At 43.2% G+C, this 21,176-nt stretch overlaps 2 protein-coding genes across 6 annotated transcripts; both read right to left on the reverse strand.

Annotated features, from left to right (window-relative positions):
* Window positions 1-221: 221 nt before the first annotated feature.
* On the reverse strand, window positions 222-13,954 carry LSM11 (LSM11, U7 small nuclear RNA associated). 2 transcript variants are annotated; one of them, XM_059860012.1, is made up of 4 exons: window positions 13,539-13,954; window positions 9,507-9,646; window positions 8,674-8,757; window positions 222-7,100 (listed from the first exon to the last, which is right to left on the reverse strand). In XM_059860012.1, the coding sequence occupies exons 1-4, from the start codon at window positions 13,948-13,950 to the stop codon at window positions 6,783-6,785; spliced, it is 954 nt and encodes a 317-aa protein (XP_059715995.1). In that variant the 5' UTR covers window positions 13,951-13,954; the 3' UTR covers window positions 222-6,782. The 2 variants fall into 2 exon arrangements, with proteins under 2 accessions (XP_059715995.1, XP_059715994.1); XM_059860011.1 differs by having other exon boundaries at window positions 222-7,169.
* Window positions 13,955-14,591: 637 nt separating this feature from the next.
* Window positions 14,592-21,047, reverse strand: THG1L (tRNA-histidine guanylyltransferase 1 like). Of its 4 annotated transcripts, none has more exons than XM_059860054.1 (6): window positions 20,848-21,047; window positions 19,877-20,053; window positions 19,266-19,435; window positions 18,486-18,574; window positions 17,807-17,914; window positions 14,592-17,236 (listed from the first exon to the last, which is right to left on the reverse strand). In XM_059860054.1, the coding sequence occupies exons 1-6, from the start codon at window positions 21,030-21,032 to the stop codon at window positions 17,075-17,077; spliced, it is 891 nt and encodes a 296-aa protein (XP_059716037.1). In that variant the 5' UTR covers window positions 21,033-21,047; the 3' UTR covers window positions 14,592-17,074. The 4 variants fall into 4 exon arrangements, with proteins under 4 accessions (XP_059716037.1, XP_059716039.1, XP_059716038.1 ...); XM_059860056.1 differs by lacking the exon at window positions 20,848-21,047 and adding an exon at window positions 20,623-20,646; XM_059860055.1 differs by lacking the exon at window positions 20,848-21,047 and having other exon boundaries at window positions 19,266-19,431; window positions 19,877-20,017.
* Window positions 21,048-21,176: the final 129 nt, after the last annotated feature.

Raw genomic sequence — 21,176 nt, forward strand, 5'->3', positions numbered from 1 at the left:
AAACAAGTATCATGGCATTGTTACTCTGTAGATTCATACCCTTTTGAACACACAAATGACGGGTTTGTCCCCAGTTATGTGACTAGATAGCAGTGCTTTATTCACACCTGGGGGTCTCCACCTCCAGCATCTGTCCTAACCAGGCAGTCCCAGCTCCTTCACTGACACAATATACATCACTGTATTGGTAGAGCACAAAAAAATCATGTTTTGAGACAAACTGTTACATGGATATATTTATTGCATCACAGTCTTAGCAATTTTAAATATAAACATTTATATCTGGACAGCAGAATATTGCAAATTCAGTATTATCCAATATGTTCATAGCAGCATCAGCTTCCTAAGAAACAAAATGTTTAGGAAGACAGAGAAGGAATTACAAACAAGTTACACCCTCATTTATCACCATCTGACCCAAACATGGAACTGCAGCTGTGAAACAGATATTGAAGTCACCAAATGTGACCTTGAAGACATCAGTGATTTCAAGACTGAAGAGTGTTTTTGTACCTGATTCCCCACATGGTTTTCATGTGCCAAGGTGAGGTTAACTAACAGTCACGAGCCTGGAGAGGGCAGAGGGTTGATGTATCTACATTACCTGACAGAGAGTTTTGATAACAACACTTGGCACTTGTATAGCATTTACCACTTCCCCAGCTCCTCCTAAGACAGGCAAGGAGTGCTCTTGGATGTGCTACAGCTGTGGGAGAGGGATGGAAGCGACTTGCCAAGGCCATTCAGTGAGCAAGAGGCAGTGAAGAGAGTGGAATTTGTCAGCCCCTGACTTACAATTCCATGTCAGTCTGGTGGCTCATGCTGCTCCTCTGTGGCTCCCCAAGGAAGTTTTACAGGTGACTCATTGGTTAACAAGTCCCAGTCCCGGCAACTACAGTGGGTGTGTGCACTACTGAAAAGAGGTCAACCCATCTGCTCCCCTTGTAATGCCCATTTTAGTTTTAGAGAAACCAAACATTTCTCTCATCTCATCCTCTCAGAATAATGTGTCAGCTGAAGACACCTTGGCACAGATGCACTTTGCTCTGAAGCAGTGGAAATCAGAAGCAATCGCTATAGGAGCAGCTTTCATTTCTTTCCTGAGGGAGAGCACTGATCTTTTGAGAGGAAAAAAGGATGGATAGGTTTTCACACAAACTGATCAAACTACTTTTCATTCTAAATGAATACAAGACTGACTGAAAGTCTCAGGTGTACTAACTTTTTTTTCAACAAAGTCATCCAGGTGTACACCAGAAAGCTAGAAGCTAATAAGATAGTTATCCAGGAACATCAGGAGGCATTTTCCTTCCCTGACAGGCCTTCACTTCCACCAGCTAAGAGCAAGAGCACTTACAGTGACATCTGTAAAGGACTTGTAAACATCATGAGACAAGCATCTCTGCTATTTCCCCATTAAAATAGTCCTTTCTCTTGCACCCCAGGAAGCCAAGGAAAACCAAGCCTTCTCCATCCCCACCTCAAAAGGGCAAATTTGCTTAGTTCCTTCTCCTCCCACTGGGTTTCATCTGTAAAATATTAAGAGGCAGGATCAAACATGTCAGTCATTAGGGCTGGAGCCTGGCAGAGATTCCAGGGGCAGTTCAGGTGCTATGAAAGGCTCAGAGCATAAGGGAGGCTGCACTCAAGAGCTGGCTCAGCATCCTCCCCTTCATCTACAGAGCTCAACTGCCCAGTGCTGGCAGGATTGTGCCCAAGGTTAGAAAGCCCCTTCCCATGTCAAAGAGTTACCACCACCTGAGCAATTCCTCTCCCCTCCTCTGTCTTTGCCTAATATCCCATCTAACACTACTCTCTGTCAGTGTGAAGCCATTCCCCCTTGTCCTGGCACTCCTGGCCCTTGTCAGTAGTCTCTCTCCGTCTTTCTTGTAAGCTCCCTTCAGGTACTCAAAGGCTGCAATTAGGTCACCCGAAAGCTTCTCTTCTCCAGGCTGAACAATCCCAACTCTCTCAGCCTTTCCTGGTTTGCAATACTAATTACAATCACAATTTCACAAATTCTGTAAAAACTTACTTTTCCAATATTATTTCCAGTCATCAGCAGCCTTTCCTAATGTTCTAACAGACTGTCTTAGGGTTGCCATTAGCACAAACTTGAATTTTTTAAGCCAATGTCAAGAAGCAAAAGCATGAACTGAAGTAGTTCTGGGCTGCAGATGCTGCAGACTTCAGCATTCATATTTTACACTTGGCAGTGCAGGCAGGAGAGAAAACATCCTCATATTAATTGGCAGTATTTGCAGTTATGCTCTGAGGCAGACACTGGCATATACCTGAGCAGCTTCTCAGGCAAGAGCTGTCCTGGCTGAAGGAATCACTGCATCACCTCTGAAAAGCTGCAGGACTCTGCCTTCCAGTTTTATCAAGAGGCAGAGCTTGCAGTGTAAGTCAGTGCTTATAACTCTGATCTGTTTAATCAAAGACAGGAAGTTTACCTGGAGATAAACATCTTCATAAACTCAGTACTTTCAGTCTGCTGTCCCTGCTCCATTTTCCTTCAAGATTCTGGATCAAATCATTTACACCTGCCTCACTTAGGTCAGTGCCAGTAAGAAACAGAAAGGCTGAGTGTGGGCAGAATGTTGGACAGAATGTCAAATTCAATAAAAATTACACACCTTTTTACTCTGCCTCTTTTTATCCTGCACACCTCTTCACCCAGTGATTCACAGGTGCAAGTGGGTGACTGCAACAACAAACTAGGAAAATCTAGCACTTTGTGGAGGAAAATAAGGAAAAACTTATTTTTTAAAAGTTTCAAAAAATCAGTTTACTCCAAAAAGTAATATTATCCAAGATAAATAATTCTTCTGACCAAATAAATCCAAAAATCTAAAGAGAACAGTATGAAAATGAAGACTAGTCAAAGGCTCTTTGAATTCAAACCTGGATGGGGTAACATTCCTTAGGGAAGGGTAAAAATCAGTGGGCACTCAGGCCTGTTCCTGCTGAGACACTGCCCTGCTGAGGGAATGCTGCAGAAGAAACAATGAATCCAAACACTGAAGGGGAGGAAGCAGATGGAAAACAGCACTCACTGATTAATTCAGTAATCACCTGCAGAGGACATGCTAAGTACTTCACTCTAGGTCAGAAAAAACCCTTCCAGGCAATTAACAAGCTAGAGGAGTCAGTACAGAGAAGGAACCAAACCCACACTTTTTTATTAGCTTTTTCCCCCTTTTGGCCTTACCTTTTCTACAACCACAGCCTAAGGAGTGTTTGATAAAAGTGAAGCACCTGTGCAAAAACATTTCCTAAGAAATAATCCCAGAAATGAGAAATTATTTTAAAACTTCCTCAAATTATCCCAATCCTTCTTTGAAATTATTGCAGAAAACTGCTCCCTGCAGTACCTCACCCCAAACACACTTTAAGAACCACTGCTGAGCACCAGGCTGAGCAAAGTCCCAGAAATACAAGATAGGTGGCACTTGCTGATCCTTTCTGGGGAGGTTTTCATATCTGCCCAAAGCTTTTTCACTCTCACGTCGCTGTGTCCTACTCTTAATTCCTTAGCACAAAGACTTTGGTGTGTTCATGCTCACAGCATCACTGCAGCAAGAGAGGAAGGGCTGGGAGCAAAAAAATTTTTTAACAAAAAATTTGATGCTGAGTTTGGAGAAGGAAAACCATAGAAAGAAACAACCAGAAACAATTTAAAAAAACACTGAAACCCAAAGTTCATTTGCTTCCAAATTGTTTTCTTTTTTTTTTCCTTTTTTTAAACAGATTTAGGAGAATACTTCAGTGAGGTAGAAGAACCCATTTCAGAACATGACATTCAATTTTATTTAAAGAGCAATGTTATCTGCAGTATTGAACAAGCAAGTGACAACACACCTACAGGACCACCTGCTTCATCACAATCACTATGCTTGAAAGAGACAAAATCTGTAAGACAGCATTTTAATAATGCATTTTAAAAATACACAATGTCAGAAAAAGTGGGAAAAGGAAGACATTTTGGAAGATCTGAAGTTGTAGAAGAAGAAGCAGCAGTATTTAGGAAGCAGCTTGGAAATAATGAGAAAGGAGGACAGGAAAGTAGGATACAAATGAAGAATCAACAAATAATTCATTAAATCTAAACTAGAAGAGAGCAGTTTAACCAACTTCACAGATGAGGGGAGGAACATTTTAACAATGAGGTAGTGCAAAAAAAGTAGATAAACTATAATCCTTAACCAGGTTTGCTCACCAAGGTGATGATTCTGGAAGAACAGGTCAGGGATGATATAAAAATCAAGGCACAAACTTAAGTCTAAGCACCAACATTTTTCATAAAATGTAAACAAAGAAACTTGTAGATGTGAAACAACAAACATCTGTAAGGTTTTCCAGGGAAAAACCCATTATGAAAGGAAACACTGAAACTTCCAGCAGCAACTGAGAACTTGGGGAAGTGTCAATCAACAGGAAAGGTAGCACAGCCACAAAAACATTCATGGTAGTTGTATCTTAGTTAATGCACAAGGCATTAACTAGGCAGACAAACAGATTTAAAAATATGAGGTGAAGAAAAGCAAGAATTCAATGAGCTGTCACTGCATGTCAGCCTGAGTTTGATCTGACACCCTTTGGTCAAATATGAAAGAAAGAGGAGAGGTCAGAACCAATGGCCTTTGGTACTAATAGAAAAGGCAGAGAGGAGTCATCCCAAGCAGCTGAAATAAGAACAAAGCTGCCAGAAAACAGAGAGGAAAATCCCCACAACCATAAGGAAGAAAATATTCACTTGCAATAAAAGCTGCTGGGAAGTCAGGAGCAGAGATAAGCACCTTGTTTCTAGCTTCATGTTTCCAGTAATTAGTGAGGGTTCTGCTTAGTACATAGAAAGCCAACCAGGAAAGGGTGAAGAAAGCCAGGACAAGAACAGTCTTTGTAAACCAGAGTTTAGAATGTCCTGAGGAGACAAAGTATTGACAGGAGAAAGGGGGAAAAAAAAAGAAGAAAAAAAGGGAGAAACTGCAGAGCACATGAACACAAACATGAATAGTAAAGAAGAGAGGGGAAACGAGAACCTCCATGAGAAGAATCTTTTCAGTGCCTAGTCTCAGTTCACAGAGGGATGGGATTACAGCAGTAAAGCAGTGTTTCAGAAGAAGCTGCAGAGAGTATTTAATTTTTTTTCTTTTCTTTTTCTCCCTTGATGAAACTAATTTGCCTGAACAGTACTTTTTATTCTGTCCCAGGCTGAACTTGGCTTTGAGCTCAGTGGCTGAGCTCATCAAGCCCCATGTCATATGAAATGTTGACATAAGTTTCAAGCTCCCCCAGAGGCAAACAGCTGCTTTGTGTGTCCAGAATGCCTGCTAAATGATTTCTGTGATTCACCCAAACACCAGACATATCCCTAACGACCCAGCAAGCAGAATGCTGCATCTGCAGCAACAGAAATCCATGTCATCCACAGTACAGCCACTCAATTTGAGAACTCAGGGCATCTATATGCAATGTAAGTCCTGCTACAAAGAAATTTCCCAACTTCAGCTTAAACACACAGAGCTGCTGCAAAGCACAACGCAGTTGAGATGAATACAGAATAGCAGCATGAAATCTCCTTTGACAACAAAGGGAACAGGCTACATAATGGAACAGCTTCATTTACCCTCAAACTTCTGCAGGTAGACTTTTTGGAAAGCAGTTTATACCTGCAGAACCCTGGTCTGATCTGCAATAATTCAACAGCCTTGCTAAAATGAAACACTGATGAGTTGAGTTTGACTTCTATACTTCAAAACCTTTTCAGGCACATCCTAAAGATCAACTGGAATTACATGATGCATCCCTCACATGGACAGGAAAGACCCATGAAGATTCCTGCTCCATGAGAGCTGTGGGAGACACAGCAGCTCCTGGTTTCAACAGAGGGAGCCTGAAAGGTGTTTAAATACAGGACAGGTGTGTACAAACACACCAGAGAAAAACCCAATCTTTGCCAGCTTCATTCTTATACTAAGCAGCAAGTGGATGAAATATAAAAGGATAGTTCTCCACCTTCACGCACAGATAAACTCCAAACAGGGAGGTCTCTGAGGCAGCTACATCATTGGCTTGCTGGTGACACAGGGCCAAAGCACAGCATTACAAAGAGAGCCTAAGCTTTGATGCTGGAAACAAGTTACAGTCCTGCCATCACCCACAATAAAAGAATACTTTACAATTAAGAGGTTTTCTATCACACAGAGCATTACAGAGCTAACTATGGCAAAGAGGCCAGTAGCCATCAGCAGGATGCGACTCCAATGTTTTAAACTTTTTCAAAATGACTGTCAGAATTATATCTGGAAAAGAGGACATCCATGTAACAGCAGCAGATAAACTGTTGGTTTCATTAGCAATTTCCTCTTGATATTACTCAGAATGTGCAAAAGAGCATTTCTGATTTATTGCAGGTCCAGATCTTATCCTTAAATGTGTGCCACAAGTAGTTCCTGTAACAGAGTACACCAAAATTCTCTTACAACCCTCTCCATTTAGCTTCTTTTTAAGAAACAGTGGGATCTGTGCTTAACTTCCTCATATCACAGAAACAACTGTGTTGCTGACCTTCTCCTAAGACCCCCAACAGTGATCTAAGGAGGCTGCTTTGGCATCAAGCCCAGGATGCTCAAGTTACAATTCTTTCCCCTCCCTTGAGGTGGCAATGGGTAACCAGCCACAGTACCATCCTACTCAATGACAACTCTAAACAGCAATGGGAGCTGCAGCAGCAAGTCATGCTATCAAATAAATACGCTGACAAAGGCTCAGCCAAGTCAATGTGCTAAATGGACAAGCAAGACATTCTCTCCTCGAATAAAGATCTGGTTTATGTGGCGTGTGAACACCTGCTGATAATCCACCTTGGGCCGCCTTCTCCTCCGGGGCTGGCTCCTCGCTCGGGCCCCACCAGCACTGGCCCCCTCTGTGTGGGCAGTCCTGCTGCCCACATCAGCTTCACTTCTGTCACCCGGGGTCTTCTTCTCTCCAGCTCTGCCCAAGTGTTTCTGCCTCTCACGCTCCTCTTCTGCTCTCCCTCGTCCAGATCCAGCCTTCAAACTCAGCATCTGAGAGTCATTTGTCAGGGCCAGCTCCTGCGAGACAGTCTTTGAGTCAGCTCTCTTCTTCCCTGAGGATTCCTGCAGCTTGAGTCTGTCAAACAGCTACAAAAGGACAGTTGTATCTATGACCACACTTATAAAACAAGAGAGGCCACTTGTTCCACACTTCTACATTGTATTTACATGTACAATCCCAAAGCAGCTCACAAGACACAGTGCCAAATCTCCACCAGCAATAAAGACCATGTTTGCTTACCAAAGTCACACAGTGACAGAAGGTCAATGAGTCTCTTGCATGGTCATGACTGTCCTAATGTGAGCACTAAGGAATTTAATTTTGGGAGCAACACTGCTGTGTGGTAGCCTTTAACTTTGGGCAGGAGAAACAGAGACACCAAGTTGCTCCTACAGCTCACTTTTCCCCATGTTCTTTTAATGTTGTCAGACAGTTTTAAAGAGATTTCCATCCTTGTATCATGAATCCCTAAGATAAAGGGCCTCTATTAGCAGAGTCTGTACACTGAAAAACTGAGGGATCTTTCATGTTCCCCAAAACAAACTAAAAGATGACATGTGGTTATTCCAGGAGGTGAGCAGATCACAAACAACAGAAAAATAATAAAAGCTACAACAGCAGACTCAAAGCACTATATGAACTCATTAATCTAAGAACACATGGTGCTGAAACTGGAAAAGAAATTGCTTTTCCTCTGGCAGCAGACAAGCTTTTATGAAATAATGACAAATGAGATTTTTGGTTAGCCTCTCTCTTCCCAGCAACAGGATGGAAAGCCAATGGCTGTGAGAGTGAGCTAAAGGAACAATGACAACTTGATTATTTTTAACTAATCTTTAAAAGAAGGAAGGGTGGGATCTACCAGAAAACAGATTTAAATGGCAGGAATTTGAAAGCAAACTCCTCACAATGAAACATTTTAAATGTTTTTGTGATGCTTCTCTGATGTTCAAAAGGCCCGGAGCTGTGGCCATTCAATGGGCACTGCCCTGTCCCATTTTTTGCCCTTCATTGTTCAGAAGTTCATCTATCATCTCTTCAGTTGTCAACGTGGTAAACAACTCTATTTGCAGCTGGATCCTAGAGAGTGGAGAGCTTTGGAGATCTTGGGCTTCACAGTGCCCAGACTGGAAGCTCAAGTGACCTGAGAGCTCTATTGTTTCTCTGGCTGCAGACATAGACTGTGCCATGAGGAACGTCAGTACCAGAGGGATGCTCTGCCACATTCCCTGGCAAGACAAACATGGACCTGATCAGTCCATGGTGCAAAAAAAACACACATAACAAATCCCACATCAAAATCCACAGAGTGAGCTTCTAGAAGTTCAGCATGCTACATTAAGCAGTGGGAACAATTCTGATCTAATTCTAAAGTGGAACTTTAGTAACACTGAACTACTAAAGTACTTTCAGAAAGATCAGAAAACATTTTGGGTATTTTTTTGCTCAGTTCAAATTATTTTAGAGTCATCTGTAATAAAAGGAGGTAAAGTATTTCAAATGTCAACATGGGTTCAAAATCAATGCTTCCCTTTTATTACTTTGAAAAAGGAGATCCTAATAAGAAAGAAAACAGCAGATGTCACCTACTCGGGTCAGTGAGAGCTGAGGTTCTGCATAGAAGGCTTTGCCCATTACTGGTTTCCTGTAAGTCTCATCCACATCTGTCAGGGCCTAAAAAAGATAAAAAGAAACTGAATGATTGAAATTAAAATAAAACATGAAGCAGCTTTGGACCAGCTTTGTGTCAAAGCATTATGAAATTATGTTCTGAGAGAAAATCCATCCCAGGAACAAGCTGTGCTTTGGAGCTGGTTTGTTAATCATCTAAATTGTACTGAAGTATAAAAGCAGCAGCAAAGTTCATTCTGCATTATTTGAAAAATCTCTGTGATCCTTGCCTGCAAAATCTTTCCCTCCTCCCCACTTCCAAACTTTTCACACCTCCAAGCTCACGAATATTTAATAGCTGCTCTTCCATCCACTGTCTTTAAGATCTTCACAAGGTAGAAAACAGGGAAAAGCTTTTGTCACTGGAAGCTCAGTGATTTCAGTGACATAAAACACAGAAGCACCCACCACTATAGAAAGATTGGCTTTTGCAGAGAAAGAAAACTCTGGAAGCTTCCAATATTCCTCATATTCCACCTTCCTGTGTTCTTATACAAAACTCTGAAGATGTTGGGAACCCTTCAAAACTTCTCTCTCACCTAAAACCTCTCTAAGATGGTTGGGCACCTCCCACACGTGCCAATCCAACACCAAGTACCACTTGAGTCTGAAACCCAGCACTAGGTACCAGAGCAAATTTTGTGAACCACAAAACCACCTAAACCTCCCCCATATCTCATTTGCTTAAACCTGTTGCAAATTTCAAGTTCTCAATATAACAGTTACAAATTAAGGGCTGGAACAATAATTACCATATTCCAGAATTTGTCAAAGGCAACCAAAAAGCCTGTGCAGACTCCACGGAGCCCTTTGAAAGTGCGGATGTGGACATTGATCCTGACACCATCTCGGACACAGCGATGGAGCTCCCCCAGTGGGCTGCCTTCATGGACTAGAACAGAAAGAGAACATCACCAGTCTTCACCAAAATACACAGAACCACAGAACAGAATTGTAGAATGGCCTGAGTTGGAACAATTGATTAAAGATCATCTTCTTTCAACTCCCTCCCACAGGCAGGGACAGCTTCCACTTAGACCAAGGTTGCTCAGAGTCCCATCCAGCCTGGCCTCGAACACTTCCAGGGCAGCCACAGCTTCTCTGGACAATCTGTGCCAGGGCCTCATCACTCCCACAGCCAAGAATTTCTCTCTAATATCTAATCTAAACCTACTTTTTTTTTCCAGATTGAAGCTATTCCTGTCACTATGTTTTTTTGTAAAAACTCTCTCTTCAGTTTTTATCTATCTAAAAACCATGTAGAAATCCACTCTATGTACAAGTATGGCAGAGCTTGGCACAACACTTGTGTTCACAACAATAGCAATGCAGAAGCCCCAAGCACTGTAGCACACTGTGGTTGCCATTACCAGACCACCAAAACTCTTCTTACAATGGGGAGAGCCAAGATCAGAAAATATGAAGGTTTTGTTTTACATAGCCCACAGCCAAATCAGCCTTAGTTGAAAATCTTTTTGCTACATTTTATAAACATGCCAAGTAATCCAAACTGTAAATAAAAGTGGTTGAGAGGGAACAAAAAGCTCACAGGGGCAGAGTTAGTTCCACAGAAAAGACAAATGCCTGGTTAAGGCTACCTCAGATTAGTTATGAGCTGTGAATAAAGAACTGTAGCAGATTTGTTCCTTTTCTTTACAAGGGGATTTCTGGAACAATGAATGACCAAAATTCTTCAACTTACTAAATGGACCAGTTTAAACTGATGAAAATGCATTGTTTTAGTTAAGATTTCAGCAGCCAGATGAACATCCTTCAAAGTCCTACAAGTCTCTGGCAAGGAAATAAAATTACTCTTAGGGAGCAGTATGCAATTAAACCATGCTAAAGCCCAGGACAATAATGCTTTAACCAGGGCAAAAGTGAAGGAATTCAGTAAAATATACAGCTTGCCTGGCTCACACAAGCCTTGTCTTCACACCAGAAATCTTTGCAAGTGTAACATATCTAGAGGGGTAGATACTATTTACAACTTCCACCCATGCCTTGGTACCCACTTGCTGTACAATTCCTACTAAAAGTCAGGAAAAAGACTTGGTCTAAAAATCTTACATGGTTCTCTACATTAATAAAACATGTGATCCAGAGATGACCTCTCACCCTGTGCTTTAGGGACTGTACACTCAAGGTTTGATTTGTACACCAGAAATTGCTTCCTGTGAATGAAAAGTGACTGTGTAAAACAGGTGATCTGCGGGACTGGGCTGCAGGGTAATTCATGGCCACAGCAGGGAAATCTAAATCAGTTTCCTCTGAATTAACCTAATCACATTTATTTTTTGAGATCCATTGTCTTCTTGCCAGCCATCTCCAGCTGGATAACTGCAGGAAATTGGTCTCACACAGAGTATTAGCTGCCTCAGCACCTCCCAGCCTTGCTTAGGGGGTCTTTCCATGAACTTCTGTGTCTCCTTCAGCTGAACTGATCCATAAATCCATGTTCTAAATTAACAAATCCATCACAGGAACCACAGATGACACCATCACGATATCAAATTATTGCTTCCAATCAGAAAACAGTATTTTTTCTAACCAACCCTGAGAACTTACATAATAATTTAAAATCCAGACTTATTTTTAGATTTTAAGTTCCAATATTCCCTTTAAGTAGGAACTCTTCCTACAACTTTTTACAGAATTCTACATCTAACCTTTATTTTCAACTGTGCCTCTGTCTCTCAGCACCCAGAAAACTACAGAGCTCCACCAAATCTACACTCTGCCCACTTTTCCTTGCTGTGTAAGTTTGCTCTTCCATGGCAAAGTTCCAGCTTCATCTGAGCAAAAGGGCAGAACACATCATCCAAAAACCCTTCAACAACCTGACATTTCCAGAAAAAATAAAACCAGCAAAGCAAGGCATTTATTTTTGGAACACACCTCCTCTGCAAGCACCGAGGGCTGTAATGAGCAGGCTCTGCACACAACTAAATCTGTCTGTGCCTCCTGTGCTGGTACAGACCAGCATGAACAATGTTTCAACAGACAGGGAAAAAAGTTACCAAGTTGGTTCTCAAAATCCAACCCTTACCAGGATAAAATAAGCACATGCTTAATAGCAGGACTCTGAAGAATGACTCCAAAACAACTACAAGTAGAGGGCAAGCACCCCAAAAAGGTGAAAATAAAGATCTAAACTCTGGTTAAGTTCAAGTCCTTGTCCTCAAGGCAGACTCTATTAAGAGGCAAGATTAGGAAAACCTCACGAGAAGAGTTGAAATAACTCAGAACACTGTCAAACACCTTTCCACCCGCCCTGCAAATCAATTCTCTGCCCCTTGGTGAATGCAAACTGATGACAAATGGCTCCTCCTGAACTGAACAGTCCACGTTCCAAACACCTGTGGTGCAGACATCCCCCAGTTACAGGGAAAGCACAAAACTTTGGCTATAAATCACTCATAAAACACCCCAGGCTGCTGACATAGTACTTTCTGTATCAGGTGTGCCAATCTTCTTTGAAGCCCAGACATGGATATATGGATATTAAGGAGATGTTCTTAATTGTCCTTAATTTCTACAGTGTGTTTTTTTCTCAATTTTTCACCAGTGCAGAGATATTTTTTAAGATCTGAAATCAACATTTCAGGTCAGTTCTCTGGAAATCCTGGGCCAACAGAACCTCTGCATTTGTGCAGAACACTAAGTGTGATACTTAAGATCATGCAGCATCTATAGCAATGAACACACTGTGTTTTAGTGTCTAAGCAAGAAAAAGGTTTTGCCTTGGGCATTCAGAATCAAATATTTTGGGCTTTGCCTTTTTAGAAAAAAAAAAAAAATTAAGGTGATGGTGCAAAGAGAATTTGATTCCAAAATGAACCCCAGTATTTTTAATTAAGTGCACTAAAGTTACATCTCACCTGACAGCAATGCCATTTGATTCTTGGTGTGGGGGCACAAGTTGCACCTCTTCATCTTTAGGGGATATTTACCCTGACCGCACACAAAACATTTTTACAGGAAATATGTATCATCATCACAGCTGATGAATGTAAATTTACATCACAGTTGCCTCTCACCTCAATCCACTACTCTGCCATCCTGTTATCAGAAATGCCTGTATTTCTGCCTGCAGGATGTTTGGTTAGCAACCAAGCAACAGCAGTGTCTTACAGACTTCCCCTGTGGTTATGGTTTAACTACACCCTGGACTAACCCAAACATCAGTCACGGTTTAAAATAGCACTTTTGAGAATATAGCAGTGTCTCATCCTTTTTTCTCCTTAAAACCAGGAGGATGTATGTAATTCACCAATTAACAGAGCAGAACATCACCACAACAAAGTCAGTGTCATCTCTGCATGAGCAGCTCTGTGATGCTGTTCCTCATTCCTGCAGACCATTTTAGAGAATCACGGAATGGTCTCGGCTGGGAGGAACCTAAAAGCCCATCTTGTTCCAATCCCCCCGCCACCTGCAGGGACACCTTCCACTATCCCAGGTTGCACCAAGCCCCATCCAACCTGGCCTTGGACACTTCCAGGGACGGAGCAGCCACACCTTCTCTGAGCAACCTGTGCCAGTGCCTCTGTACGCCGGTGTCATTTCCCACCAAACCAAATCATTCCCCCCACGCCACCCACACCCCACTATCACCCAACCGCTTCCGCCAGCCATCGCTCCCTCCTCACCCCCAAACTCCACCGCAACTCCACGCCGGCCCAGCCCGACCAGCATGACCCCGACCCTCCCAGCTTCCGCCTCCCCTCAGCCCGGGCTCCCTGCGCCCGCCCAGCCCGGGGCCGCGCTGCCCGCGCCCTTACGGGGCATCCTGGTGAGGACATTGCGCGGTGCCCGCCGCCGCCGCGTCGCCGTTCCGCCTTCAGCCGCCTCCTGCTCGGGGCCCGCGTTGACCATGAGGCTGCGGAGGCGCTGGATGCGCTCGGGGTCGGGGGCGGGTTGGCCCCGGCGGGACGCGCGGGCGGCGGGGGCACCGCGGCTAGCGAGGGCACCGCGGCGGCCGTGCGGGCGGCGCAGGCCGCGCTGGAAGCTCTCGTACTCGGCGAGGTTGTTGAAGCAGGGCGCGGCGGGGAAGGGCAGCGGCGTGCGCGGCGAGTAGAGCGCCAGCAGCGGGTCGAAGCGGCTGGAGCTCACATCCAGGCGGCCAGGGCTGGGCGAGCGGTGGCGGGAGCCCCGCGGCTCCGCGCTCGCCGCGCCCGCCTCGTCCTCCTCCATGCCGGGCTGCGGCCGGCCGCACCGCCCAGGGCTGCCGCCAGGGGGCGCTGCCGCTCAACGCCCTGGGCCTGAGGGCGGAGCGGCCGCCATGGGCGGGAGGGACCCGGCAGGGAGCCGGGAGGGACCGCCCGTCCCCGCGGGGAGCACGGACACCTCCCTGCTGCGTCCGGCACCGGAGAGCGTCCAGCAAATGCCGCAAGGATGGTGAAGGGTGTGGAGCATCTCTCTTTTATAACAGACACTGCGGGAGTGGGCCTGCTTAGCTGAAAAGACTCAAAAGGATGGTGCTAAACTCTTCACCGTGACAGGACGAGGAGCAGTGCACACAAACTAAAACACGAGAAATGTCACCTCAAAATGAGGAAGAACTTCGTGTTAAGGGTGACAGCGCTGAAATAGCTGCCTAGGCGTGGAATCCCCCTCTGGAGACATCCCAGACCCACCTGAACACGTTCCTGGATAACCTGCTCTAGATGTCCCCGCCCTGGCAGGGCAGTTGGGCTGGATGATCTCCAGAAGCCCCTTCCAACCCTGTCATTATTTGCAGTTACCTCCCACCGGTGCAACCCTCCCCCTGGAGCCCACTCTGGGGACCAAACCCCCCAGCCCCAGGCCATGAAATCCACCTGGGCAAGTGGCGGTTGCAATGTAATTAGCACTTTAATGCATAAAAGGATACACAGGGCAGAGTAATTTCACTGAGGAACAGCAAGAGAAGGCTTCTTAATAGGTTTTAATATAATGATTCACCATCTCCATTAATGCTTCATAATGAGTTCCTGTACCTTTAATGCTTCTTGTTACGGCAATACATCAGCCACAGGTTGTTCACCAGCTTCAGAGAAACACTTCTTTCTTCACTGGGTCACAGTACAGGACTCCCGCAGCTACAGAAACACCCATGTGTTGTGTGTGCCACCAACACCAGGCTGCTGCTTGAGCCTTGGGATTAGTTATTTTCCCCTACAGCTGCAGAGTTATATAAATGCACATCTTACACATGAGGATACCACAGGGAGTTTCTTTCTCCAGCATTTATCTTAATACAAATTAAAGGCCATGGTTGTACAGATAATTCTGATCATGGTTCCAAAGTCTGCATCCATATGTGAACAGCTATGTTGACTTATTACATATTATTGTAAGAATGAGTTAATTAGAAAACACTATGACCTAATACAGACCTGTTTTTTATATACACACACACAATGTACATACATAAAGATACTGCAGGATGTATCAGGGAGCCATAATCTATAAAATAAAAAACCTATATAATACTTTCCAAACATAAATCATGGCTGTCAAATTATTTTTTTAATCTTTCATTTGTTACCAGGCTGAGTAAATCCAGCTGTTACCAGTTCTGGAACAGCTGCTTCGTATGTAATGTCCAAAGTCAGGCACCAAGCAGTAACATGGAATTTCAAAGTAAATTGCATTTATGTTAGAAGATAAAAAACCAACAAAGTTCTTAGGAGTAAAAAACTGGTGCAATGATTCATTCTGAATCATTCTTACCATCAAGTCACATCCTCTTCCTAGGAATCATGCAGCCCATTCTACAAACTAAAAACAAGATACATTCTCTCATTGCATGTACTTAACCAGTACAGAGAAGTAGGGAGGAAGTCCTGTGCTATTATAAACTCACAGACTTGCCTAATCTCAGGAAGAACTCACGAAGTTGAAGTTTACATCAGCACCTGGTCACGGTTCTTTTGGAAAAAAAAAACAAAACTACCAAAACCACATTGCCTTAAATGTGTAAGTTATTTTGCAAGAAGGGGAAACAGAGTAGGCTGATAAGAGAATTCACAGGAATCCAACTCAGTACTGTGACCAGTACACACTTGATCCTTTCTTTCTATTTGTTATGGCCAGTCTCAACTGCTGACCACGTCTTTGTTAGCAACAACTGGCCCAGTTACTGTTCTGGATGTTTCTGCAACCAGCTTGGTTTGAAGCAGTAATAGCCATATAAACACCTATCATTATAATTGTATTTCTACACTAAAATAGGTTATTTGCCTCAAATTCCAGTTACACTGGGACAAACCCCTATCCTTAGCAGATATATTTCTGCTCTGAGAGGTCATTTTTGACAAAGGGTCTTAAGTGACAATTAAACCAGAACAGAACTGTGCATGGAGCAGGCAACACACACTCCTCCCTTCCCTCTAACAAATGTGGATTGGCAGCACTGCTCTGTCTGTGTCATTCCCAGGGAGATCAGAAAGCAGCAGCACAAATTGTGCAAATTGTTGTTGACTCCCTCTTTGCAGGCACCTGGAATATTTTACTATGTTGTGCTGTATTTTTTTTTAAATATGCTGTGTTGTGCACAACAGGAGACAGGTGAATTCCCAGGCCATGGACTATGAGGGAAGCTAGCTATCCATGTCCTAACAGAATTCCTGCCTGTGCAGTATCTTTATTATTACCTTCACTGCTTGGAACTGTCACCACTTACTAGTTCAAGTCCCAGGAATGAGAAAGGCCACATAATAAAACACAGCAGGGAAGGTACTATTATTTATATTTTTTAAAAGTATAAAAATCCTGTACATTTGACAAATACTTTTAAAATCAAGCATAGAAAACTGCTGGGCAACTCCATTGCATTTCAGTAAGAATCAGCTGAACAGTTTGTCACTCATCTGACTAAACACACCAGTCTTGAAATTTAATACTAAATCCCAAATGAAGTATTCTGGTCCATCTCAGTTAAAACAAAGATCAAACTAATAATTTTCTGTTCAAATATTCGGGCTTTTTTATAGTTCAGCAGTACAATAAAATACCTCATTGTAAATGCTATAGAAATACAGGAAATTTCTACATACTTTTTTTACAAATACACATGTACAAGGCAGGAACAGTCTTAATTCATGATGAGTTCTTAACATTCAAAATATAGTATGATTTTAGCATTCCATATGGGCATATCCTTGTATGTCAGACAGCACCAGTGTCTTCTTTTTAGGCAGCAACAGTGCTAAACCCATTGTAGTTGCTGAAAAGGGTTCCAGGTCAAACTCTGCCAGCCACCATTCGTACTCCTCACTTGCCAACAATCCAAGCAGAGCAGAATGTAAACTACCAGTTATGCTCATCAGAGGTATCAACTATCCTCAGCCAGAATCTCAGGATATTCCTCCCAGAACTGGTCCCCAATGATGTCACAGTGCAGGGGAACAACTTTAGTCTTAGTCCGGGTCACTTCCACTTCTTTTTCTTCTTCTTCCTTTGGCAGTTTTATTTTCTTAGTGATGACTTCATTAATCTGAAAATACAGTTGACACATTAGCAGATATAAAATGCTCCAGAGAGGATTCAAAAATTCTGATAAAAAAGAATTTAATAAAAAAACACAGGACAGGAATTTCTCCCACTAAATCAATGATGCAATCGTAGAGTAATGAGCATTTCCAAGTTACCTTAAAGCAGAAAAGGACTAAGCCAACTATGAGCTGAGCCACCTTATTGAACAGAAGTTTGTAATACTTTGCCATGGATATACTTGGGACCTAATCCTGGGAAGGGCCTGGCCCCAGTGATACACACATTGTCATCTGCTGATACATGTTTCATCTCAATGGTCATAATTTGTATCTAAGCCAGACTCCAGAGACTGGTTTTTATATTATGCTCATAGAAACAGCTCTCAAAAATATCTCCAAAACAATGAGTCATCTTACACACAATTACATGGCAAATATAGTTAATTTTAAGATATATTTATTCCTAGACATACACTGGAGATACATGTGGTGCTCTTACAGTGCAGTCTGTCTGCCACAGTGTAACTACTTAAAATATCAGCCCAAAGCAAGTGACAATAGGGTTTTTTTACCTTCTGCCATATTAGGACAGTTCCTTTTCTATACATCAAAGGTTCATTGTTGTAGTTGATGTTGAATTCAGAAAATAAGATTTCATTCTTATCTCCAGCCAAAGTTCCCTGAGAGGAAAGAAAAATACTCTTGGAGGAAACAAATTGTATCTCTAGGATAGAGGAGGGGTGAATACTGAAAGCAAGACAGACATTTGTAAAGGTTTTTCACCTTTAAGTCATAAGGTTTAATTACTTCTTTCAACAGAGGAATTAATTCCAAGAGGGTTTTTATTACATTTTCAAGACAAATGGAAGACAGTCAACAGATTCCAGGAGAAAACAGCAATAATCTGCTAAAATCTGCACAAGGAGACAAAACACAACAGAAGGGACTGGAAATGAACAGGACCTGAATTCTGCCACTGTTCCTCATGGGTTTGGATGATGAACATTTTATGACATTTCTAAGATTTCTGAAATTGCCAACAAAGAACTTAAACCCTGCTAATACTTGGCCAAAATTACATTACTTGCTAGTGGTATTAATATCTGCACAATTGAAGAAGTTGTTGACTACACCCACAAAGTTATTACAGTAAGAACAGACAAGCCAGGGCTGCTGGGCAGGCAAGACACTTTGCAAATCTTGTGATTTAATTTTTAGCTGTAAAAAAACATGACTTGAGCAGACTCTTACCTGGAGCCTCTCCTGTGCTTGCACTGGTGTCAAACCACCTCGCTGCACAAGCATCCAGAACACTGTATTGTAAAGGTTATTAATATGGCCTAGAGAGAACACAGACATGAGTGTGAGGATGGTTATTCACCAAATCTGAGTGACTACTTAGGAAAAAACAGCTTTATTTCCAGAGCTGTAGCCAAGAAATAGCCAAGGGTAATGGGGAATTAATATAATCAGTTTCTAAAGAAGATACAATGTTTATAATACATTTTTAAGGTACTGCATGTCATGACTAGAAGACAGATTTCATAAATGAAAAAGGCACAGCAGAGGCTGAAGGTGTTTATGTATAATGTAAATTATTTTCATTTGACAATAGGGACTAGGTACTGACAAAGGTCTAGAGACAAATCCAGCGGTCTGTTCTAACATGGAATATTCAGCACTTTTGATTACTACCTGCTGTGAACTTGAATATTCACATCTCTTCATTAAAGACTACCTTGGCTAAGCCAACTCTGAACATCAAAATTAATTTATTAATTCTATTAGCAGTTCTAATATTTCTTGTGCTGAATTCACTCTTAGGATGCAATCAGTTTAGCTGTAGTCTGAACACTCCAAATTTCAGCCAGTACCTATAGAAACCCCAGAACAAGTGTAATATTATTGAAAACTGACACCCCACCTGCTGCTCTTTCACTGAAAACTGTATATACAAATACACAGCAAAGACATTTCTGTTCAGAGAAATGAACTCAACTGCACAAATCTCTCTTTTCTAGGAACGCTTACAATCTGCTTGCCTCCAGCTGAGGTAGTCCTTCAAATTCTGGTTGCTGGGATACAACACAATCCGTCCATCAAATCCTGGTGGGTAGAGAAGCTGCTGGTCCTTAAAGTAATCCTTCCAATAGAACACGTAACTTGAGGAAAACTGGGAGACCACATGAGTCATGAACTTACTTGCAAACACAGAACAAGAGAAAAAAAGAAAGAAAGACACGGGTGTGATTATATATCTGTGTTTATCTGAGGTAGCAGTAGTGATAACTCTAGTGGAAAGCAGCATTTCTTAAATAATGGCCAAACAGATAAGGAATGATACAGACACTTTTGAACAACAGAGGTACTGAGAACTGTAACATTTTCTTAAAAGAATGTGTGTTTATAATTTGATAGTTCATATAATAAGTTGTTTATTTAACTTTTTTACAAGTTCTGTATTATTGAACATATTTTCCTGAAAGATCACATGTAAAGAATCCACATTAAAAACTTGAACTAAATGCAGTGTAAGCACCAGCCCTCCTCCTAACCTCTGTGTGTCAGGAAAGGCAAATCTGAAGAAGAATTATAAAGATATGTTAAAAACAAGTTCACTTCAGTACCAAAGCAGCTGTTACCTTGCTCTTCTTTTAAACCACCTGCTCTTCTTTTTGAAAACAAAACTATATTCATCACTCTGTCCATAAGCAATAGCAATATCCTCCAGTTCTTGCATCACTGTCTGGGCACACTTGGTCATCAGGTGCAGAGCACGGTCATCATTTGGCTTTTTGAATTCATGCTGCTCAGAAAACCTTCAAAGTAAAAATGGCTGCATAAGAGTTCCTTTAAAAGCTACTAAAAATGTTAACACATTCATTTTCCTCATATTTGGTATATATGAACATTTTTTTCCAGTATCCTGTCAATACTGTTAAAAGAATTATCTCCAGGTCTGTCAAGCAGGAACAAAAATCCTCCTTCTCCCCTCTGGATAAGCCATTCTCTTTCCCACCAGTATCGGACCCTAACCAGTCTTTTAAAGCAGCTGGTTTATGTATTTTACTGGAAATTGATAACAAATACTACTTTCTGTAAACTCCCTTTCTCACGGGATTTCTTTAATATTCAGCCCAAGAAGGGGAAAAATTATCAATAAACTTGTTAAAACTCAAGAGCTTTACCAAAACCAGAGATAATATCCCACCAAGAACCCGAGTTATTTACCAAGCGAGGGAACTATGCCCCATTTATGCCGAGGGAAGGCAAATGCCACACAGACACTGACTCCAAACGCCAGGACACATCCCTGGATAGCAGCTGCTGTCCCTCCCCAGCACACCTAAGGCACTGGAACCACTTCCCTACTCGGCCCATTCCCTACCATACGGCTCTGAAGCCGCCCGTGAGAACAAAATCCCGGTGGAATTCCGTGTCCTGGAGAGGCCGAGTGGGGGACGCGAGGATCTCTAACCCCGCACGTGCAGGACTCACACAGGCCGGACAGGAACAGCGCAGCCCGGGCACCACGCAGGACGCTGCTCTCGGCACAGCGCTCCCAGCCCGCACCCGCGGGGTCCCCGCAGCGCCCGCCCGGCCCTGCCCGCACCTGTGGAAGTTGCGGCCGTCCAGCCGCACCACGATCCAGCAGTTGGGCAGGACCGTGTCGTCCGCCTCGAAGTCCCGCACGTACTCGAACTTGCTCTTGGCCATGGCGAGGCCGCGGTGACCGCGCGGGGAGCCCGGAGCGCAGCCGGCAGCGATGGCCGCGGCCGCCCGGCAGCAGCGCAGCATGACCGGCGCGGAAGCGGAAAGAGCGGCGCCCACCCCTTGTGGGCGGCCCGGAGCCTCGCTCGGCGGTGCCGGCGGAGGGCGGGCGGAGCCGGCGGGCGGAGCGCGGGGCGGCTCCGGCAACGGCGCCCATGGCGGCTGCGGGGC

This window comes from Haemorhous mexicanus, chromosome 15, assembly GCF_027477595.1.
Source record: "Haemorhous mexicanus isolate bHaeMex1 chromosome 15, bHaeMex1.pri, whole genome shotgun sequence".
In the NCBI taxonomy this organism is placed as follows: Eukaryota; Metazoa; Chordata; class Aves; order Passeriformes; family Fringillidae; genus Haemorhous; species Haemorhous mexicanus.